The sequence below is a fragment of the Thunnus maccoyii genome, chromosome 16 (assembly GCF_910596095.1).
Source record: "Thunnus maccoyii chromosome 16, fThuMac1.1, whole genome shotgun sequence".
Lineage (NCBI taxonomy): Eukaryota > Metazoa > Chordata > Actinopteri > Scombriformes > Scombridae > Thunnus > Thunnus maccoyii.
This window is the reverse complement of record NC_056548.1, coordinates 20,756,304-20,781,233: the sequence shown is the minus strand read 5'-3', so window position 1 is coordinate 20,781,233 and position 24,930 is coordinate 20,756,304. Positions and strand designations below refer to the sequence as shown.

The 24,930-nt window shown below is 40.1% G+C and overlaps 1 protein-coding gene and 1 long non-coding RNA gene across 3 annotated transcripts in view; both read right to left on the bottom strand.

The window, feature by feature from the left end:
• Positions 1 to 10,839, bottom strand: part of ralgapa2 (Ral GTPase activating protein catalytic subunit alpha 2) — a 94,288-nt gene extending 83,449 nt beyond the window's left edge. For both annotated transcript variants that reach the window (XM_042389012.1, XM_042389013.1), the window contains exon 1: positions 10,381 to 10,839. In XM_042389012.1, coding sequence (XP_042244946.1) covers positions 10,381 to 10,486 — 106 coding nt within the window. In that variant the 5' untranslated portion in view covers positions 10,487 to 10,839. The remainder of the gene's footprint in view (positions 1 to 10,380) is intronic.
• Positions 10,840 to 12,161: 1,322 nt separating this feature from the next.
• Positions 12,162 to 24,930, bottom strand: part of LOC121881299 — a 68,252-nt gene continuing 55,483 nt past the window's right edge. The window contains exon 3 of the long non-coding RNA XR_006091739.1: positions 12,162 to 12,633. This is a non-coding gene — a long non-coding RNA (uncharacterized LOC121881299). The remainder of the gene's footprint in view (positions 12,634 to 24,930) is intronic.

The window sequence follows — 24,930 nt, the reverse complement described above, 5'->3', positions numbered from 1 at the left end:
AAGACCAGCTGGAAAATAATTACATGCAGCTCGAGCTGAGGGCCATAATGTAATATTTTGGAGTGCAGAAAATCACAGCATCCTTTGAAAAATGTTCTATGGAGGCAGATATTATCAGCTCGCTGTCATTCTCACAAAAAACTCGAAGGAAAAATATCCCACCCGAATGTCAAAGTGCAAAGATTATGCCGTTATTTTCCAACCTCTGACTGGATAAACATCAAATTCTGATAGTTCAGATGTCATCGCGTCACTGAGGGTCTGTCTCTGTGATTTCTGGGGTGAAGGGTAAAAGGGTGGATTCGACTGAGTCCCACACAGTATTATGTATGACATGCCTCTGGTGCATAACAACTTCACATAAAGTAACCAGGGAAAGAAGGACACTGTCCATCTGGTGGGCGACGCATTATAATTTTAAGCTTCTAATGAATAATTAGTGTCTCTTTCTGTTGCTTGCTATTCTAATATACTGACTTTAAACTGGGTTTGCCCAGCAAGCACTGAAGAGACTGAGCTTGTTAGCCAAGCGGGTGAAGGTCATCTAGTCAGCTGAGGCCTATGGTATATTTGTACAATCAAAACCAGACATCAGGCTACTCTGCCCACAACTCCCTGTTCAAACACATTCAACATACAACACATGCAGTAATAGTGAATCTACATTTAATGTTCAAACCATATTTAACCCCCTGGGAAACTTACAATATATACCATTTATAACACCTGCAGCAGAATCATTAATATGCCATGTCATACTCAAAACACAGTCTAATCAGGCCTTTGATCAGACTCACCCTCATTAGCATTAGCTAGCTAACACTGCAGGTGCACTATATTCTTGCCAGAATGGAGATGAGGAGAGAGAAAAGACTGATACGTTTTCTTTGGCAGTATGTTCAGAAAAGACACAGAGGACTCTTTAAGGGTCCCAGTAGAGGGATGCCTGGAGGGCGCCAACACATCGTAGAAGAGAAGGAGGTGGTAGCTAATGTGGAAGCTGATGGATGCACTATGTATGGTGTTTCCCTACATAAATGGTTGACTACACACAGTTTTTTTTTTTTTTTTATGGTGGGGATTATACATGAGGGAGACCCCAAAAGGCACACTGAAGGTAGCTAGGCAAGTGGGCAAGTAAAGAACCACTGATGGGAGCATTCAAAAATTACACCAAAAAAAAAACAACACAAATATACTGACTAGTTCCTAAGTTATTATTGTTTTTTGGTTCATTTTTTTAAAAGTTTTAAGTTATAAGTCACGTGCTGTTTAAAAATAAGACAATTCCTGCTTGGCTTGTAAAAAAACTATTTTAGAAAAGGAAAGTTACACAAGACAAATATTTTGTTTACATTTTTTACTGCTTGTTCTTAAGTTATGCAACATGATCACTAATGTAAAAAAGGTAAGTTAGCTGACACGGCTACTAGTGACAGACTGTTTAGCTGAGTCAACACCTTAGCTGTGAAGAAACTCTCTGTTCTTCATGCCAAGCACATTCACACTGAATTTTATGTGCTGTCTTGTCTTTTTTTATTCAACAACAACAAAAAAACAGAACAACAACTGCAGGATACAACGTGATACAAAAGAAAATAAGGATGATATGTAGAAAAACAGTCACATCAGCTACAGCCAGAGCTCTGCGGCCCATGGCCGGGTGAGGAGTCACACATTAGACCACAGTGAAAAGGAGGTTAACCATAAATCTGTTGAAACCAGCTGAGGAGAGCAAGTTTGTCACATGATGCCATTGACAGAGTTACAATAGATAGCAGGTAGCATGAAGCTCATTTGAGGCCTTGATAACACACAGCTGCTTCTAATACTGTTAAATGTGCTCCAAGCTGTGCCAGTCTCCAGTTGTCAATCACAATTCAGCACTCACTGGGCTAAATTGATGCTCCTTATCAGGGGGCTGAATGGAGCCAATTCACTTATTTTCTCTATCAGTATTGACAAGAGACTCATTTTTCATGAGATGGTTTAGCTTATAAAGTTTTCAGTGTGCAGCAAAGGGCAACTGTGGACACTGCAGTGGGCTGGCTGATTTAGAGCTGCCACTGCTAGTCAGCGGAGAGGACCATCAATAACTATCTTAGCCGTGCCGTATATCATCCTCTCTGAGCAATGTATTCACAGAGAATGATTAACATACTGTCAGGCTAAAGCAATGCAGCCAAGCTCGGAGTCAACGGAGGCACAGCATGATCTACAATTCATATAAGGTGTGCCCATCTATACAATGAAATGTCAACAGCTTTGTAAAGAAAAAGTAATGTGATGCTCAGAATAGATGCTACAGCAGACTGTCATCATATTACTTATGATTTGGTTCAGTAAAAACCACAGCATTCAAACAAACCCAAGAAATGTAATCATTATGAAAAGGGTCTTTCCAGCACTCGCAACACTTTTGTTGCACATAATTTCATTATGGTGCCAGTGTGCCAAACGCTGCGTGAATGCCTCTCGACTTGCAGTCAGCGTCTAGCTGTGTAACAGATTGGGGCCTATGGGTCTTCACAGAGCACAGTGTGAAACAGTCATGGTAGAACTGGCAAAGCCTGACCTTATCCCAGTCTGAGCTCACACATTAGAGAGTGGCTTATCTCGGCAGCTTAGCGCCGAAGAGCTGCTAAACTGGCAACTTTCACTCTCACTTTTCAGGTAGCAGAAATCCCCATCTTTTACAAACAGAAAAGGTTACTTTGGTTTTCCTGTCGATTGTTTCCATCTAGTCATTTTTGCCCTTTAAATGGAGGGTTGATAATTTGCTAAATTGAAGATCAAGTCCGAACAAAGTCAAATTCAGTTTCAATTTACAGTGAAGCAAGATAGTAAGTTCCTCCATTGTTTCCAATTGTTTCACAACTCACCATAACACCAGGTCAGATATGTACAGTAGGTGTGCTTTGGCAAGAGACTTTGGGTTTTTTCTGTCTGTTTATTTATGATGGTGAAATACAGACAGTTTGTGGTGAAAGAAAGGCAGGCCTAAAGCATTTATTATTTGAGTTAAGGGAAGATGAAGAAACACCGGCCCTAATTATCATAAAGTAAATAAGTAGTCAAAAGGCACAAGTTCATTTCAATTCCTAATGTTACCCACACTGCTGACGCTCTACTGCCCCTTTAAAACTCTATTTGCATTAGAATTTTCAGAGGTCGATTTTTCATTGACAAGTTTAACCACTTGGTGGCTCACAGAAGGGAACACATTAAAGAAAGACAAATGTGCTACCTAGAGGAAAAACAGAACAAGTGTATATATACACTACCAGTCAAGCGTTGAATGAGAGAGTGTGTCCAAACTTTTGACTAGTACTGTAAAGATTTTTTAATCCGCTTTCTACATTATAACACATTTTACAGGTGTTGCCAACTTCAAATTTGCTCTGTAACAACTCTGTTGTAGTAAGCTGCTAGTAAGCCAAAGCTAAGTGTTTATTTTCCTTTGGCTTTAAACCTGGAAACCCAAAGCAGATTAACGGGAGCTTGAACATTAAGAAAAGTGTCATAAAAACATAAAAATCCACTATGAGATTAGCTCTTGATAAGAAACGGTACAACAATAAACTGCAGGTCTTGGGCTAGGTTTGGCTATTATTAAAGCAGGACAGGTAAACAGTATAACTAGACAAACTGGTTTTTCATGTGCTGTGTAAAATCACACAGATATCATCCACCGCAGAACACAGAGCACTGGTGTGTATTCCTATCTCTAGCTCTCCAGCAGGCCAGCAGCTAAAAGAAAAAAGCCTTTCATTCAGCACCATGTGATTTATATCATATTTGAAATTGGGGTTTTAAAGGAGCTCTGAAACACATGACAGTAATACCACAGACTGAAAACAGAAAAACAAGACAAAGAACGTTACCAATGTTTTCTGTACAGTTTTGAGAAATAAAAACATCCTGGAGGTTAACTATGTTTTTGAGTTATGTGTTTCAATAAGTAGCCTAATAAAAACTAATTTTAAAATCAGATAGCTTGAAGTCCTTCTAGAAATAATGGACAAAGGAATAAAATATTAGGTTAAAAAAGTGTTTAAGTAATAAGTTAGTGACATTCTTTTTTTCCAGGGCAAATAAGTAAGGACATGAGACAGTGACATAGATTCATGTATTTATGTCATGTGACCTCCTTGTAGAAGTCAGTGACATGTTTTAACTGCCATCTGATTTAAGGCTCTAACCCATTACAAAGTCTTCTCTTTGATGGTAAATGGAGACTGGTAATAAAACACTCAACTGGCCTTCTGGAGCAAATACCAAAGCAATAGACGATTCAAATACTCTACATTTCAAATGTAGACATTTAGCCCCATCGTGGAGTGTAATGGTCTGACCGTTGTACTGGTACCTGTGCATAACCATAGACAGATACCTGCTGAATCTCTTAACTGTATGTTAACAGTGACGAGACATGTTACTGATTTGACAAATAGCCATTATCATTTTATGAATGTGCTTTGGAATCAACACAATACCAGGAAGAGCCCATCAGACGCTATGAGGTGTGTTGTTCCAGCAGCAGTAATAAATATAATATGTCATAGCTTGGTACTGTGCTTTATCGTGGCATAGTTTGCAATTCTAATTGGCCCAGGGATTGTGGCACAGGACTTCTTTATACTGCCGAATGCTTATCTTGAAGCTGCTGCCAGTTTAGAGGAAGCCACACACATGCCACCTTAATAGCAGGAATAAGAGTAGACAGAAGTTGAGTCCCTGAGTAAGAGAGTCCAATTTCCCCCCTTTATTCTTAGCACGTGCAGCTATTCACCTAACTTCCTCAGTAAACAGTTTTATTAATCCAACTGTAAAAAAAAAACCCAAAAAAAACCAACTCAAGCTTACAGTAACATACTAGTTTGTGGACAGATCAGCTTTCTGACTAATGCTGCTTGTTATAGCCTATAAGAAGTCTCACCTCCTTTCCTAACCAGCCTCTGGCCCTTTAGCATCTGTAACTCCATGTTGGAGTGATTCTTAAAATGGTCTTTCTAAAAATCTTATACGTCCTTGAGGTTTGCAGACATTATACCAGAGATTAAACAACACATCCTGTCAGTATTCGCCATTTGCACACTATCAAAGCCTCACGGGAGCCGGCGAAAATACTTCCTTCCTTCTATCTTTCGTAAAATGATGAGGTCCTCATATTTTACCATCCAACCTTTCCTTGCTAAGTAGGAAAGGGGACGGGACGTCTATGCGTGTGATGTGTTGTGTTCATTTTTTTCCCCCTCCTTCCAATGAATTTTAGGCAGTCAGTACAAACAGTTAGGCAGCCTTCCTTTTGATTTTGATATGTAGGCAAACCCAGATTCCTCAAGTCGAACCTAAATGATATCAGCAGTATAATATTATCAGCCTGTACTGGCTTATCACAGATATGGGTATTGGTATATGCTGGCTTGTGACTGGGTGGTAGATTTGGTCAGGAAATGTGAATGACACTGCAACATTGAATAATGATCTAATCAGAGACACAACCATAACATCCAGTAAAGTCAATCTGACTTTGTGTCTTTAAAGCTGTATCTCACAGTTTACTATTATATTACTTACATTACCCCTTAATGTGAATGTTTAGAACAGCTCATTCTCTGCCTCATTCCTCATTTCTTTGTTTCAAATCTTCTGAGGGCAAGAGCTGAAATGCTTAAAGCCAGGATCATAATGCCAGAAGCTGTTATCATAATAGACCACACCACAAAGACCGTTTAATGGTCATCTAAGTGTCTCTTAACTTAAACGGCTGACGGTCTTTCTTTAATTGCTATTAACAGTGTCACTGACAAAGGCCTAAATACTGATGTTTTTGTGTCCTCTACCCATGAAGAAAAGTGTCAAGCTCTTTCAAATTCTGTGTGTGTATTATGCAGCATTAAAGTCTAAAATTGCTGGAGCTTATCTTTAACGTTTCAGGATTTTAACTGAAACTTATACTACAATTTACATACAATCGATCAGGCATTACAGACCACCGCAGGTATAGATTAAGTGTTTATCTCACAGTCTTTATCCAAAAACAGGTGTAGCAAAAAGGTGACAGGGGGGCTAAAATCAGGGACATTTTATATTTGGGCCAATGGGGTGGTTAAATAAATTTGTACAGATTTGTTTTCACTTAGACTTTAAAGAGTTTTTATGTTCACCAATGTCAAAAACCTAATAAATCCACTGTGGTTTTTTGGGTCCTGTATTTAGCTTTTTTTCCTCACACAACTTTAATCACACTGGTCTTATGGTTTGATTGAAATAGGTTTTGTGACTGGGTGGTGAATTTGGTCTCTTGAGCGAGACACTTGATTGTTACTGTATCAATGTTGCAAATAAATGTGGTGAGAATAATGCACATCTGTTATTGCATGATGCCAAGTATAATTAGAGCAGACTTGTGGATTTTTATCCTTTATATACAGTAGTATACATATTAGCAATTTCAGTGTGTGATAGTCTGAAAGGAAATAAGACAAAATGCCTCAAAATGCCCCTAAAAAGTTAATAAAACACATTTCTGATCCTTTGCTATTTTGAACTACACTTGGAGAAAAGCCATTCAGCGTTGCTATCATGCCTACACAGTGTGTGGGCTAAAAGATGGTAAGATACTAAAGTTATTCACAAGTCTATCCTGAGTGTTTGACAAAGGGGGAGAGTCAGAAGTCGAGTGATCTCAGTCTTCTCTTCAGCCACACAGAGGACCTTCTTGAGAGCCTTTCCAATGTTGTGCTCATTGTTTCCTCTGCTGCTTCACCTTGTGATTTCCTCATAAAAACGGCTGTGCTTTCAGCTGACTCTGACCCCAACAACACTTAAGAGCCCACACACAGTCAAAAGTAAGATGTAATTACACTAGATTTCATTTCTTCTTTTCTGACTGCAGAGCAACCCTACCAAAAAAAAAAAACCCAAAAAAACATTACCTTTGGCTGCAAACTGTCACACTTACACCCACAAACAAACACACGTCACATGACTGTTATCAGTAACAACACTTGCACACACGGCCACTGTTGTTCCTATGCAGTTCACTGACAGTTTCAAGCTGAGCATGTTGACACCAGTTGTAAGAGAACAAGAGTAAACAAACAGTACCTACTAATGATTTTCCCCCCCAAGTTGATTAGGTGATGTAGTTATTTGTCCTTCAATCATGGAATCGGATAGCAAAGCATCTTTGAGCTGGACACTGAAACACTACAAACTCCAGCAGCACTGACTGGTCCGCAGCTGACCTGCCGCTCTGTCCTCCCTGTGGAGGGAGCAGTTGAAAATAGAAATACGTCCTTTGAGAATAAACGGGTATTCCCCCCAGAAAAAATGGATTTCCTACATTAAACGCCAGCATTTCGACCATCACCTTCAGGCTTATTTTTGGAGGGGTTGGAGCAGTGGTATGCAAAAGAAGTGAATGCAGAATGAGCTGGGGGGGGGGGGGGGGGGGGGGGGGGGGGGGGGCAGGAGCATGAGAATGACTTTGAGCCGGTAAGAGTCAGAGTAACAGCCGTCTGTGCCTCCAGTGAGAGAAGCAGCGAGTGATCAGGTGGTTTGCTGGGCTCCTGTAATTAACAACCTCAGCCAAATCCAGCCAGGCATGACCAGCAAATTAACATGCAGCAGCTTTCACACTCTATCCCACAGATCTGCTCAGTGAGCAGAAAACCAATACAGGGCCACTCTGAAAATAGCCCAGGCCACAGATCGTACTTTCAACTACAATACCGACTGACACTACAACTAGATGTTTTTGGCCCTGGTATTACAAAGCCACAAACACAATGAGACACAACTTGCACAAATTTTTTTATCAAACTTCATATAGCCTAACGGAAGATGCATCTGGAGGCCTGAAACAAAGTTAACAAGCTGTTGATAACTCTTACTTGTGCAACATTTGCACAGAAATCTGTTTGGTTAATAATCACGGAAAACTACACTTGCTACTCTCATTTAAAAACTGAACATGCAGGTTAAACAGTCTGAGCCGTTTAGGCTGACATATAATGTAAATCCCATGCCATCACAGGCTACATTAATCTTGTTTAATGGCTCTGAAATACACTTGAACTGTTGACATTTTACAGTCATCTAGGGTGAATGCTTCTCTTGCTGATACAAAGAATTTTATCATTTTCATAAAGTACAAAACACTGTGAGCAATGAAAAGAGGCGAGCTGTATTTCCCTCAAATCAATGTACTGTGTGACTCAAAAGCATCCCATCTCTCGTCGCTCCTTCCTGTCCACACAGGAACCAGGAGCACCAGGAGGAAATCCTTCCTTAGCTGAAAGCATGGTGAAATCAGGGAGGTTGAGGGACATCAACACGTAAACCCTACTATCAGCTGCTGGACAAACAGAATGGCCTTATCTTTAACTGCACATGAGGGAAAGAAAAACACAGAGGACATGCAGACTGCCAGAGCTCTGTGTTGACCTCCACTTTGGCTGTACTAGACTTGACATTGAAGGTGTGCCATAAAAAAAATCTGAAAAAAAAAAAAAAATCTAACCATATTAACTTCTAACACCTTTTCACACACTTCTAAGCTACTGTTAAGCTGATATTGGCTGGCACAGATGGTACACAGGGGTACTGCTGCCTCTGTACAAGAAATCAATATAAAAGCAAACATATCACAATGAAAAAGTTGGCACGCATCCTCCCCTCTGCTGATGCCCACTGCAACACCTTTCACTGTCAAGCTTTGCCTCAAAGTGTCTTAACTGTCCTTGAAGTGCAGCTGTGTGAAATTTGTGTGGTTCACAGTTCTTTATAAATCTATGTTGAAAGTTGTCAAAACCAGTCACAGCATTAAATTTGAACTATTTGGGATTCCTACATGCAGTCTTTTTGAAAACACTACACCTGTACACAATGCTATTTTGAATATTTTGGTAAATATCAAACAAATACAAAGATATAATATTGTAATAATTACCATAATATCAATTTCATCTCTATGACACACCTCAAGCAGAAACCGTTTTTGTCTTTTCAAATATAGCACAAATATGAGAAGTTGATTAGTCTACATATTAAAATACATTACTTATATTAATCTTTACGAGAGACAAGCTTAACAAAATGTGTCTGAGGATATAGAGCAATACTTTAGAGCATAGAGCATTAGTGTCCTGACCTACTTTGACTGAGATCCTGGGAAGAAAGCACATCATAGTTTGCACTTATAATTTTAATTGCAGTTTTCTTCCATACCCCACAATTCCCTCTTGACAACTTTCTTTCGCTCTACACTTTCCCCAAAGTACCCACTGACCCGATTTTGGTTTAGAGAATAGTTGTTACGCCTACATAACACTCCAGTCACCAACACTATTAATGGTCATCTGGGGTGTAAGAAATGAGTCTACTCTAGTGGGATGCGATGAAAGATTTGTACCTGCGTACAGTAAATAACACTTAAGTTATGAGTTCTGTTTTGTTTGGACTGTTTTTCTTTAGTAATGTAAACTGATTTCAGTCAATAGAACGAATGGACATTGACAATTTTACATGCATGTCTTTTGCCTTCCACTAAAAGATATTTGGAAAGTAGATTTAGCATTTAGACCATACTATAGATACATAAGAGCATTGTGAGTGATTGAAAGTGTATTGATGATAGGTTCCATTATGTGTAAAACATAACTATTATCATAGTGAAAGAAGACAGGGCTACACAACTGGTTTATGACGGTCATAAACGTTGTACTTCCTTGTCTGATGAAAGAAAGAAAGGCCAGCAGAGACCAGAATGGCACATTAACATTTTTCATCATTTTCAAATCAAATATCTCTAGGGTATTAGAGTAACTCGATAGCAGCTCAGTCAGTGAATAGGGAGAAGGTTTTATTCTCACTTCAGCTGAAGTACATAAACGCTGCCCCCAGCTTTGAGCTAGAGAATTGCCCTTACTACGTTTCCTGAAACAGTCAGGATGACAAAGGACTAAATGAAAACAATGGTTTGTGGTGGGCATCTGATCTGCTGCTCATCGACTGATGCCCTGACAAGGCAGCAGCAGTTAGCATTGGCTGGCTAGTTAGCCGCAAAGGGGAGCTAGCTCACACAGTAGCTAGCCTCCATGCCTTATCATCACACTGACTTGTTTGATATTATTACGTCAAATAAATCAATGAACACAGGCGGAGTGTAGGCAAACACTTCAAACTGCAAAGCCAGTACTTTTGCAAAAATGTTACCCGTCAGCTCGCTTCCTTTTAAGTAAACGCAGTGACAGCCAGCTAACCTTGTTTGACGTTAGCTGTCGCCTGATGCCAGCTAGCTAACGTTAGCTCGTCGAGCTAAGCAACGGCGATGCAGCATCAAAAAGCCCAGTGTTGTGACATTTCACTCACCTAGCAGTGACCGGAGGTGTTTCAGCCGGGTCAGTACATCCTTCTTTGGGTCCAGAACTTTCTGTGTAGATTTCTTGACGTCTCCATGCCCCCTTCGAGTGAACATTCCGCTGTAAAAATGCAACCGTGGAAGCCGAAATCACCTGTGTTTTCACCATACACCGAGCCTCCAGTGTGTCTGTCACTTTCCTCACCAACACTCTATGCTTGCTCGGTAAACATTTCGTCCGACCGCCGCTAGTGTCCTGTTTTTTTTTTTTTTTTTTTTTTTTTTTTTGTGGGTGTGTAAACACGGAAGCCTGACAGAGAGGAGTGGTCACATTAGGTCTGTATGAATACGCCTCCTTGTTTATAACCGTTTCACCTTGCATTTCCAGTAGTGTTTGGATGATTGCATTTGGATGAATTACTTCACCTTTGATTTACTTTATTTGCTAAACGCCAAACTATTTAAGTGTAGCAGATAAGGGCTGAGTATGCAACCTGCCTTGATTCTGTCCTATATATATATATATTACTTTTTATATTTTGTTGTTATATTTTATGTGTGTTGTTATATTTTATATGTCTTTTTTTATACATATTTACATACTGTAATGTAATTTTTTTCTGTAATGGAGCCTCCCAGCCAAAGTATTTCGCAATAAACATCAAGAGTGGCAACATCTTGAATCTTTAAGCTCCATAGCTTTTCTGAAATTGAGAAAGACTCACATGAGCGCACTAACAGGACTTGAACCACTAAACTTTACATTGAAGACGACTGGCAGCCAGCTTTAGTCTAAAACAGAGATTCATAGGCAAGGAAAGTTTATTTATAATAGCACATTTCAACAACAAGGCAATTCCAAAGTGCTTTATATAAAACATAAAAGGCATCAAGGCAAAATGTAAAAGAAACAGATTAGAAAAAGACATTTAAATGCAATTAAAAATAGTTATCTAAGAGAATAGAAAATAAAAATAAGCTAAAATAGAACAAGACAGATTAAACAGGATAACAAGAAATGAATGAAAAGCCTCAAAACTGATTTAATCGCAGGTGGCAAACAGAGAAGTCTTCAGCCTTGATATAAAAGAACTGAGAGTTGGAGCAGACCTCAACTTTTCTGGGAGTTTGTTCCAGATATATGGGGCATAAAAACTGAATGCTGCTCCTCCATGTTTAGTTTTGACTCAGGGGTCAGGAAGTACACCTGCCCTAGACCACCTGAGAGGTCTGATCTCTTTTATGCAACGGAGATTTGATAATAAGAGGTTGGGGGTCTGGTAGTTGTAGTAACTCCCAAGCGCCCTCTGGTGTCTTGAAACAGAAAATCACTAAAGTAGACTAGATGGGGGATAAACATTATATATTCCAAAATTACCCTTAAATAATACATCTTTTTTATACTTAATTTATTCCCATAAATCACTGGAAACAAAATGCATATATGAAAAGGACAGACATAAGAGTCACAAAGTGACCCTCTTTCAATGTGAGTACAAGTTTGTGATTAGTTGGTTAATTTCTATTATCTATTAATCTGACGATTATTCTCTCAATTAATGGATTGAGTGTTTGGTCCATAAATGTCAGAAAACAGAAAAAAGCATCCATAACAATTTCCCAAAGACCAAGTTGAGATTTTTTTTTAATGCTTGCTTTATCCAGCCAACAGACCAAAACCTAAAGATATGTATCTTAATATCATGGAAGACTAAGAAAACATGAAAATATTCACATATAACAAGCTGAAACCAGGGAATGTTTTGCATTTTTGCTTAAAAATGATTTAAACAGATGATGGATTATCAAAACAGTTGCTGATTAATTTTCTGTAAATCAACATATCCACTAATCATTTCAGCTCTGTCTCTTTCAGCTAGTCCAAGGGATTCATGCAAATGTACATGTAACAACTGTTAAAAAGACACCCACTATAGACTCCCATAATCAAACTATAATGCATGTTTTAACACACTTCAACAGCAGAACAATGTTGCATGAAAAGAAACTGGACAACAGCATTTGTCATTAATACATTACTTGCAAATACATTAACAACAAAAAAAGATGTGTGCACCTTTGTATTTTTAACTTTGTTCATTCAAGTTTGTCAAGTTTTTACTGCAGATATTTGGACTTATCATAGCATTACAAGCACAGGTGTCATTAATAATATTAAAGATGGCTGCATTCGATTTTGGAGTGTCAGTTCTGGGGCTCTGGTTTCATACATGCTGGTTCACTGACATGGCGTACTGGGACATCTAAATTGAACAGAGTCATCGTTTATGTTATTGGTGATTATGACAAGTCAAAATATCTTCTGTGAAAAAGGTCTTGTGTTATATCAGATCCAGTGTTCTATTAGAAACAGCAATATACTGTATTGTAGCATGACTAGTGCCATACGAAATACACACCTATGCCTTTGCCCTCACTATATCTTACTGCAGTTTACTCCAGCTGAGAAAACTGGTCCTGTCACAATTAAAGCCTAGAAATACTCTTGTGTCTATCCACTAATTCTTATAGCCAAAGTAAGTTCACCCATTTTTACAATGTAGCTATGAATGACCCAGGGACTCCCAGTTAACTTTCAGATTAAAGAGAACTGTATTTTTAGATATTCAAACTGTAGTGTGGTGTAACTTTCAAAAAAGAAAAAGGTAAAAGAGCCTCACTGCTCATTCAAGCCGCTGACACTTGACACTCTAAACTGGAGCTTTTCATGAATGACTATAAGAATACAAGGGAATTATGAAATAGAAGAGCTCTCCTGCAGTTCAAGTAAACTTAGGGTTATGCCAAATTGAACAGAGTTCAGTGTACTTTAATGGATTTTCAAAATGATTTGTTCTACATGGTTGTGCAGACAGCAAATTCCATCATGAAAAAAAAGAACAAAAAAAAAAAGAAGTGTTTACGTTCTGAGATGAATCTTAAGTTTGAAGAAATTGGATGCATTCGTTAGACTGACATTCCGTGCAATCTCACACTTTCGCTTGTCTGAACCTATCTGTCTTGTGGCAGGCAATTAATTTTGAGGCTAAGCTGGCAAAATTATTTTATTTACACATTTTAGATACATCTCATTGAAGACAGAGCTCACACTGTAGAGTTTAAATGGAATTCAAGTTTCTGACTGAGAAATCTTTTCAGACTTAGTGATAGATAATGTCAGCTAATATAAAGAGAAATAAAACCAACAGCGCCACCGTCCATTATTATTACATCTTACATTATCTAGTATTTTTTGTTTTTTTAGACTTTGTTTTCTAGATGATAATAAAGAAACAGAGATATTGGCTATTCATTTTAGACACAAAAACATCACATCAGACTCATCCTGCCCTCCTGAAGATGACCAAATTTACCAAGAGTTTACCAGGAGATGGCGCCTAAACCATTGGTATGGCGACTGAGAGAAATAAACCAAACAACCAAACCAAGCTACACATTTTTATTGAGTTTCTGTTTTGTTTTAATTGTTTGATTAACAATTACATATCTTGTTCTGGTCAACAAATAAAGGCGTATAAATGCAGCAGAACAGGAGGGAGAAGCCATCGAAAATGTAAGAGAAATCTCAATAAGAAGTAACATATGTTTGAATAACTCAATTAAAAGTAAAATAAAGCCGTTCACAAGGATGTTTTGGCAGTTTTTAGGAGTTGACTGTATAGGATCCTGTATTCTCAATTAAGAAGACAAGAATGTATTTGATTTCATCTACCACCCCCACATATTGAGCTGTGACAATGTTGTGAGAGCGTTTCCCTCTCTTTCTCAAGGTTCTCCACAATGGATATCTTGAATGACAGCAGAGGGAACAGAGAGTAGTGAGAGCGGAGGCCAAAGAGGAAGAGTAAAAAAAGAGGAGTAAAACCAGCCTTTGCCCTGCAGTTTGGTATGACACTCATTATCTGAAGTGGGCCATTCTGAGAAAGGAGGAGGTTGCCTGTCACAACAGATGTTGATTACACAAAACAGGGTAGTTTGGAAGGATGCGTGAATAAAACACAAGCTCTCACACACACACACAAACACACACACACATACACACACACACACACACACACACACACACACACAGGGTTATTGTTGGTGCTTTGTCATCAGTCTTAATTGGTTGTAATCACCATTCCTTCTGGGCAGACCTCCCCTGTTCTTGAAGTGCAGGTTATTGCTCATTATCTAAGATGGCATGGACCTGTGATAATCTATCAACAATAACAATGGGACTGAATTTTTTTCTTCCCTCTCTAGTCCTGCACCTGGAAGTATTATTTTTAGTCCAGCTAATTTTTGAGATCATATATTGTAGGCTAAGACAATTCGACTTTATAGTCTTTTATAGAGGCAGACACTCCTTTCTCGAACATAGCTTGGTTGGACAATTATGGTTCCAACTGTGACATTATTTTTTTATGAGATCATTCATGTCAAAATGGGATTTTCCAGAATATAAAACAAAATAATTTATTATTTTTTATACAGGCCTAGAATTGACAATTGCCAGGCCCTGGTGGTGAAATGAGGGCCTCACGACCAAATGGTGGCACTGTAGCCTTACAAATGTAGACCGTTCCTCTCACGGCCAGCCTGTCGGACTGATTCCAATCCAAGGTTTGAAAAGCACTTGTCTGCTCTAAATTGTTCTTATAAAGAGCTTGGAAATACTTGACTTTTCTCCTTATGTGGTTATGGATTTCCTTTTTGTACAATTAAGTGCCATTAAAAGCTAATGTATCCTGTTAAACCACATTAAGGTGTTGGGGTGGACAGTGGCACAGTTATCCATCCACATATGTGAATAGGAGCCCACTTTCTGAGCATTTTTTGAAATTTATATTGGGCCATTCAGAAACTTCAGGATGAAAAGGATCAAAGGGAAAAATGTCCACAGTGCCTCTGATTTTCCGGCTGTGAGACCACCCACAGCTGCTTGACACAGATGAGCTACGAAGAAACGAAATGATGAAACAAACTCAATCTGTGTTTGACTCAACCAGACTCATAGTATCTAACACTTTTTGGATTTTAGGTTGCTTTTTGTGCACCTTTTTTTTGTATTATACTACCTATGGATTTTCAAGGGCCTATTTAGATGAATACTCATGAAAAATTATATTGTACATTTTTTTAAAAATATACTTAATTAATTAAACATATTTTGGGCCCACTCTTAGAAGGATTATATTGGAAGAATTGGTGCCATTTGTTAACAACAAATTCTAGAAATAATGCACAAACAAGAGCCTATAATTTGAGATTACAGCTCCCACCAGGGGTCGTCATAGTGCCCTTAGCCACCAAGGTTAAGTTCAAAGCACAATATCCTTAATTATACTGGCTGTTTCTTTTATTTTGGAAATTCTGAAAAAAGATCTACAATATTCAAAACAGCAAGATGAGGACATGTCTTGTGTTCCTATACTGAATTATCCACATTACTTATTATTTGTAACAGTATAAATAAAGCTGTGTGTATGGATATAAGCAATTTCTGCGTCTAGTGTTTGTAATGCACACTGTAGTTTGGAGCACATCTCCACAGAGGTTAATGAGGGGGCACTCTGAAGTAATTAAAACAAGAGCATTATAAGGCAGCAGTTTCACATAAGGTACTCATTGCAACATACCCCATACTTAATTAAAACTCTTTGCTGACAGCATTTTGTATCTTCTCAGGTAATCTGCTGTGAAATTAATAAGGAGGGAGAATTAAATTACTAATGTTGGCAAAGAAAGGCTATTTTTTTTTCCCCCTGCAGTATGTATGACAGGGGTCTCTATCTGGAATGCGTGATCCATATTACGCTGAAAAATAGTTCTTCAGGTTCTTCCCGTAATCTGATTCCAATTTCACTTATGGTGTGACACTGTAGCGACAAGCCAGGGGACGTTTAATTGAAATGTCCATGCTTTTAATTGGATTCTGTTAAGATGTGAAATTACCTCCTAAATTACAGTCTTGTACCTTTAAATGCTGATACAGACTGGTTTCCAGCGGTGATCAGTTAAGGAGCTGAAATAATGCCTCCATTCAACGGCGCATCACTGTGCGGAAGCAAAAGAACATTCTTGAATTTAAAGGCAAACTGTTCAAACGTGGGGCCTTGCATTTCAAAGGCAGACGTTTATCTGGCAAAACGAATTGTTGTTTTTAACAGGGGAGTGCTTGAGAGACAATGCAATACTTAAGAATGCTCCTGTAGCACCAGACATTGGATTCAACGTGTTTCATTGTAATTCTGGTGGGATCTCTTTTTCAAATCTTAATCGAACATTTTAAAGTCATCATATACACAGCTCGCTATTATGACACTGTATTAAGACCCCCAAATTCCCATTACCAATAATATAGCTGCCAGATATCCATTGCAAGGCTAGTGAACCTGGCTTTCATGATATCATAGTTAAGCTGAAGGTGTTAGCACCAGACTCTGACATGTTCAGGTAATGTGTGGGTGGTAGGCAGCAAAGCTTCCTTCACCTTCTCGAGGGTTGTGCTCTTTCAACCTCCTACATTGAGATTTGTGAATTTTCCCATTCTAGGGCCCGTGTCACCCTGCTGTGGCTGTGCAAAACATCCCTGCTCTCCCACTGCTGCCTCCTCCACCTACATCCATGACCCCTTCTGATAAGCTTGGAGTTCATCCCTTTCACTGATTAGTTTGCTGGCAGATTGAATGCCCATGTCTACAGCCCTGTGTCACCCCAGGCTGGCTCTACCTGTGTGTGGTTGGATCAGCAGGTGGCTGGCACACTGTCCAACACGATACTGAAACCATTATTTATACATAACAGTTCTCTGTGTGCTCAGCAAAGCCATGTTTCCCACCTCACAGACAGAATGTATGGGGAGTAGATGACATCCTTGGCTGTTTTATGATTCTAGAAAAATAGATTATGCTTCTGTTTATGCTAGAGATGTAATGCTAAGATGAGGACACATTGGAACTGCAAAAATGTCCTGTGTGATTCCAGGATTCATATTCTGTGTGAGCTCAGATCCTGAAAATGTGAGGTCATTAGTAAGTTCTCCGACAAAATCCCCTCTCTTCAGTATACTGTGTGCGTACTTGTGTGTGTGTGTGTGTGTGTGTGTGGTTTGCGTGAATTCACATGTGTTTGTTTGTTTACCGTGCCACCACTGGCCCAAGTTGGAGCCACAGGAGTGTGAAATAACAAGCACAAGAGGGATTTCACGCCTTTACAGAGCTGAAAAGATATGTTTTTTGTCAGACAACTCAGTCCATTTCCATCCCCGACAAACTTTGTTTACTTCTCGCTTCTCACAGTCTACCTATTTCCTAAAACCCCCATACACATACAATTAAATGCCATCATTATATATGGGTTCCCACGGGTATAGTGTGTTCAGGTTTGCTTATGTTACAACCCCTGGCCTGTTTTTATCACTGTTATCAATGGCACATGGTGCATCATTAGAAAAAGACAAACGGCCCTGTTTTCCTTTTGGGGGGCAGACACGCTGACAGAAAATCAATGCTCGGTTTCCCATGAGCACCTAATTAGCTGGACACTTGTGCACTGTTGAAACACGGGCCAGATCTCTTTGTCTGCCGAGTCGATCAGGTGAAATGCATGAGAGACACCTTCAGAGCTGATAAAGTGTAACGGAGGTGAGGAGTAAACACATAAGTGACACTTATGGTCTAGCACGTCTCACACCCACTATATGCTTTGGCAGACTTGATTTGAACTTTATCATCCGGTGTCACCGAAGCATTTCACACTGAGGGCAATATGTGCTTATCAAGTAAGCGTTCTTATCTCGCAAATACCTCCAATGATATTTTTGATTCATATATATGTGTAATAAGATATTATAAGGCCGGGAAATGGTAAAGGACCTTTTATTACGGCTGAACTTTTATTCAGTTGGCTACAACAAAGGGTCAGAAAACAAGTGCTGAATGTGTATTTTTAACTTGAGTGCCATGCAGAAGGCAGTTTTCTAAAATGGCTCAGACTCAATTGGTCTCTCACAGGAAATACTAAACATTCAATAAAAAAAGGGAAGAGGTGGGAAAAAAAAAAATCTAAAATGTCCAATCCTATTCTATAACCTGTTAGAGTGACACTTGCGAATTTCCACTATGGACAAGGTGGCAGTACAAACGCAGATAGACGAAGGGGAATAAAAGGGCCTTCTCATGACAAACTTTCTGGAAATGTCAGCCTTTCATGCTGTTGAGAAGACCTATTTCATATCTATTACAGCAGGCATTCTGTGTCCGATATTTCAGATTTCAGTCCTCCCCGCACTGCAAATCCTCTGCCAATCTTCCGCCCTTAAGAATCTCTGCCAGCCCTGATGCATTATTCCCCCTACCTCCTCTCTCCCCCTTTTGATGTGACAGAACAAACCGCGACCTATTAGGATTAAGGCTTTGAAAAGATCTTTGAAGCCGTTCAAGGTTCCTTTAAACTGGGGAATGACAATATGAGCTGTGTGGCAGCAGATGCTGAATGGAGTGATTGCTAGTCCTCCTCAGGGAGGTCTGCTGTCACACAACACACGGGCATACAAACACTCACAAACGCGCGTGCAACTGCGCCCGCACGCACGCCCAAACAACTTGCAGCATCCACCCTCACCCAAAACACTGCAGTTGTCTTTTACAGTACATGTATTGTGCTCACAAATACAGATTTGTTTCAGCACTTTCCTGTTTTTTTTTGGGTTTTTTTTGCTGTGAATTGTCAGGGCTGAGTTTGGCTCCGAGCCCTTTTTCGTATCTGAACTGCTGCCCAGGATGAAAAACAAACAAACATGACAATACCTTGCGTTTTTCCCTTTAATGATCTGTTTCTGTTTAGAACAGTCATGTCAAAAGCATCATCGGAGGCAGGAAGCTGAAATGTGAAGGACGGGGATAAACACAGAGGGATGTGGGCTGCTGGAAACCGACATGAAAGAGAGAAGTCGTAACCCACTTGTGTGTGCTAACGATGTCTGTATGAGTGCATGCGAATGAGAGTTTTCTGTCTCCTTAAAACATAATGGCATGCTGTGGAAGCAGTTTATCTGGCTGAAAATTAAGGGAGTTCAAGGTGTCTCACTTTTCAGCATGAGGAATCTCAAAAGCATAGAAGAATTTTCTTTTTTTTTTTTTTCCTTTTTTTATGTTCCCTCAACATTGACAGTGCATCGGATGATACTGGAATGATGGAATGCCGCACTGATGCAAAGGAGAGCAAATTAAGTAAAAATGGCATCCTGAATGTTACCTATACACTTTACTTCAGTCACGCAGACATGGAAGATTGCAAATACCATTGCAATGCATCTCTCACAATCAAAAAAAAGAATTTAGCTTTCTTTTATCTAATCACTCCTCTGAATATCCCTTATCATACCTGCCTCGCCCCCTGAGGTAGCCAAGGACAGATGTGATATCAAATATTCAAACTGGGTGATTCCTGGAGAGATTTATCACTGCAAATTTCACAGGCGATCCTATTTAGATATTCACTGTCTGTTTTGTGTGGCGTCTGGGGTTAAACATGCCCCGGTGTGAGATGTCACTGAGAGACAGTCACTACAGATAGCCGGTCTGTGGAGAAATGAAGCCATGGGGCACACAGGGTAAAGGCTTCTCAGCACGCAGTCAGAGAGACAAGTTCTCAGGGAGCTGCCACCATAGAGCACATATTGATCTGCCATTGCATCTTATCTTTGTGACTCTAGATTAAAATGCTCAACATTGGCTCTCCCTCTCTCTCTGCCAGGCTGAAGGCCTTTCTATATCCCTGAGTGGAGGAGCTCTAATCTCCCCATGAAGTAGTGGGAGCCTATCACTGGCAGAAAAACGCACAGTTCTCACTGCAGAAAAGGGGGAGCTCAGAAATTAACCGGCTTAAAATGCTCCCCATCTAAAGACTAACGTGAATGATAATCAGGTTTGATCCGCGTTCTGCGTCTTTTGATGCCAGTGGTTTTGGTCTGTGAGACTGGCTGACACCCCCCCCCCCCCCCCCCCCCCCCCCCCCCCTTCCTCCTTTTTCCTCCTCTTTATTCTTCTTCAGGCGCTGTTATCATAGTCCAAACAATTGGCTGTTGTAACTGTATGTATTCCTCTTGTGGGAAATGGCTGGGAATCAGATCCTCTCGGGTCTTGTTTAATGTCCTGTCCAAATGAGCAGGGAAGAGTTGAAGCTCTGACAAAAACGGCCAGGAATAAAGGGGGGAAAGCCTGGGCAGACAGACGGATGAGCCCCAGGCTCCAGGGCTTTGACTTTGGCCAAACAAACGTTTGTTTTTCAAAGTGTTTTTATAGTAGGATGGATTAAGGCGGATGTGGACCAAAGCCCCCAACCGCCCCTGCCCGTCCATGGTCTTGTCAAACGGTGCATTGAGAAGAGGGGTCGCACCTGTTAGGGCAGCCCAGAGGAGCAGGACCAGGATGATATTGAGCAGGGCTTTGTGGGTATCAGAGTCAAAACAAAGCTGTCAGCCAGGGCTCATTCATCTTTGATGTTCATTGATGAGGAAACTGGTGGGCCTCAACAGGGCATTGTTTCCTCTAAGTGGTGCCCATTGATAGCCAGAAAGCCACGTTTGTTTTTAGTCTCTGACGGGTGGAGCTCATTTTAAAAGGCTTAATGGTGCATTTAACCAGTCCAAAACACTGTGCTTTGGAGCCCTCCTTGCACCATTGGCTCGGGGCTGTCTTCCTGCTTCCTAAATGGCCTATAAACAATAATAAAATGCTAATCATGTGTGAATGGCCAACACCGGTGGGTATGCATGTATCGTCGAATCCTGGGCTCTTCTGAATGCCTGCTGTGACAAATCAAGATCCAGAAATGAGAGCATTTGACTGCCATCGTGTCTGCTTCCTGGCCCATCCTGCACCTCTCCACTCTCTTTGTCATAAAAACCTGGATAGCCTTCATAAAGTGCATTTCTCATGCTATTGTTCAGCTAATCATATCCTCTCCAACAATTTCAGGATGTGACAAGATAAGATAGGGAATATTAATGCCGTATCGCCTCATCTCAAATTATGAAAATGTGTGGATGGGGGAGGGCATCTAGGGAGGAAATAGAAATCAATTTGTAGCGCTTCCATTTTGTATATTGGCTTGAAAAGAAAACAGTAATTTTCCATGTTATCTACCTCAAATCCTATTAGAATCAGGTTAATTTAGTGGCAACGATTTCAAAACGTTTTCATATCACCCTATCTGCTCATGTCTTTGAGTGCTCTCTGTTTGTAAGGTGTAACTGTTCAAATTTAATATCATGTCAGATACCATATCTGACTGATGCATGATCTTGTATATCACTTGCAGAACGGTGAATGTAGGAACATGATATTAATTAAACTCTAAATTGTAATAAGCCTGTGAATAAAGTGAATGTAACTGTGTTGCAGATGAAAATCCCTCCTTCCACTACTATGAAATATCAAGTTGTTTACCATTCCTTTATTGGCTTGATCTCATATGACTTTTCTTTCTTGGTATTCAAATTTCTCTTTTGCTATGAGGACACTACATTTCATCAATTTTAATTTATTAGAAATTCATATATGACGGTGTACTCGAAATGTACAATACTGCATATATTGTTTTTTGAGTTACTACCATGAATAGTCGACATGATTTTGCCATTCAAATAGTTTGCAGGTTTCAAACCTTCCACCCCTTACGAAGAAAAATAAAGCTGCATACTCATAATTTTTCACTATAGATCTTTAATTCATGAATATGAATGTCTCTCTCTCAAGTGTTGGCCCCTATTGTTGTGAGAAACCAAGGACTCTTGCCTTGTTTCAGTGCAGAGGTGTATTAAGGATGCATGGCCAAATCTTATCTCATATAAGGGTCTCTGTTCACACCTTTAAAGCACTGGAAGAATAACCTCTCACCGAGTTTCTTTTCTTTTCCCTCCTGATTGTTTGCAAGCATGATTCGCTTGGATTCTTAAATGATAGGCTCATATAGAGCCCCAGACTCTGTTTACGTGGCTGTGTGTTGGTTGGCTGCCTCCTTAAGTGTGAGGAGATATGCAAGAGCAATCAAATATTTCTATGGCTTGTGTAAATGATGGTGGATGGGAGAGGAAGTTTGAATTTTTCACTCCTCATTTGTGGTTCAATTGCCAGAGTGTGTATTGCCTGTTTTCCGGAATGAAAATAGATAGCTTTGTCACTCAGTATGCATAAACTGTTGGTCTGTTTGTTGTACGCTGTCAACGGAAATGATAGCAATTCTAATTGTCTTATGAGAAAGACATTGTTACAAAGTCTGAATAGTAGTTTTCATGAAAGGGATTGTTTGTCCATTCTGAAGCTATTTTCCTAAGACATTATATGACATATCTACATGTTTCAAAATGCCGAAACCCCTGTCACAATGTGATACGTTAAGAGGGAAACGGAAAAGAAACTTGACACATTTTGTATACACCTCCATTATTATTGACTGAGCACAGTTTGACACTCTGTCCCCTTATTTCTGCACACAGATTTCAGAGCTAGTATCAAGCAAAAAAACTTGATACAAGTGCTGGTAATTATGAGCTACTCGTCCAACACTAATAGTACACCGCAGAGATTACAATTTGTCTCTTTATCTAAAATTACAGACTGTCATACATACAGCCCGTCTACATCTACCTTGCAGTCTCATATCATTCTGCACTTGAACCAAACATATATCTCTATCAAGGCGCGGGAGAATAGCATCCTCCGTTTTGCGCAGAGGAGGTGTGTCCCCTTCTATCTTCACGAGAGAGGGAGAGGGAAAGAAGGGGGGATGTGGGGGGGGAGAGAGAGGGTACCTCTCTTTTGTTCACTCCCCTCTCTAACTGGTAGTGTTTGACTTCCCCCAGCCAGGAGTGGGTAATTCTGGAGCCCTGTGTGAGGTTGTTAGATCACTGAGGCCCAAGACAGCACCATTCTTTGCAGACCCTTGACAGCAAATATGTGGTAATGATATTGTCTCCTGCTGGGTAATAACACACAATTCAGACTGCCACATACTGCAGTCGCCGGGGAAAAAATGGAGGGGAGAGAAAAAAAGAATTACACTGAAGTACTGGAGGAAAATGACAGGAGAAATGTCTTCAACCTGAAGTGCTATATTGAAAAAATTCACTCCTGCAGGACACTGCAGTGGGAACAACTGTTTTATTCGCCTCTTCTCAGAGTGATGGTGCACAGAATATAACGGCCACTGTTGTCTGTAATAGGAACGGGGTGGTTTCCTCATGCAAATATCCATTTGCAGTTTTCCCTGCCAGTTTTGTTGTCTTTTGTTCTGAGACTTTTTAATGATCATTATGTTTTCACTCAGGGATTTTAGTAGCCCTGTGCCTAAATGCTAAATGCTGTGGTTAACAAAAACCATGGCTTCAAATGACTAAAGCCCTTTGTACCCATATAACACGCTGCATAGTTAGTGTTTAGTATAAACAGCATTTTCCTACCATGGAGACCTTCCATTGTTAACCAGACCACACTGGCAGCTTCAACCTTGACCTTTGTGTTGCTCCACTTGGTACTCGGCTTGTAACTGTCAACACCATCCATCACTGGCCAATCAGGGCCTGGGATGGGGGCCGGTCCCCCTGCTGTACTGTGAAATTGTGGCATGTGATCCTTAATGTGCGTGAAGTAGACAAGGCCTTGACACAATGCATCAAGCTTCAGGGGGGCTCCTGCGGGCTAGTCTATTAGCCTCCCGCTGTGCCCCTGGCTGCCTGGACTTATTCCTAGGGATAAGTTGGAATAATAGTGTTATGTCTGCATGCCTCCAAGAAACCAGCCTTAGCTCTGCTCAGGCCCCGCGCTGGCTGTCAATCAAAACCCTGACCAGAGAGACAGGGCGTCATGTTGCCAGCTGCCAATTCCAGCAAACCACTGATATACCAACAAAACAGTTAAAACTGATTTTCTTCTCTTTTATATATAAAAAAAAATGTCAGTGACAGATATTGAGGATATTTAGGCAATCCTCATCCCCAAATGAACCCTCTCGCTTCGTCAAAATTATCTTCTCCCGTCTCCACTCTCTCTGCTAGTGTCCATGATCTTAGATACAGACTACGCCTCTCCGTAGAGCATGAGAGAGAGAGAGAGAGTGACTCCCTCTCCTTATTCATACATTTGACTGCCAGAACAGCATTGTGCAATGGGCTAAAATAAATGAGAGCACCATGTAAAAAGGTAGCCTTGATACCGCACGACTGGGTGAAAAGGGAGGCACATTGAAACGGAAGAATTCATCTTTTCTATCAGCCTCTCCGCTCACGAGCTGAACCAGGTATTCAAATGGGTTCAATCTCAGCCGCTCAGATTTGCATAACACAGACAGATGAACTCAAGTGATTGAATTGGGCTAGGTGGAGTGAAAAAAAAGAAAAGAAAATGAATTTCCAAGCGAATTAGGAAATGATGGAAACGGCAAAGGGTATATTATTTATTTTTCACACTGAAATAATTACGGAATTAACCTTTCCTTCCAATGTGACAGCCCTCTAAACCCTCTTTATCACAATGAATTTGATGTGCTGGACTCTC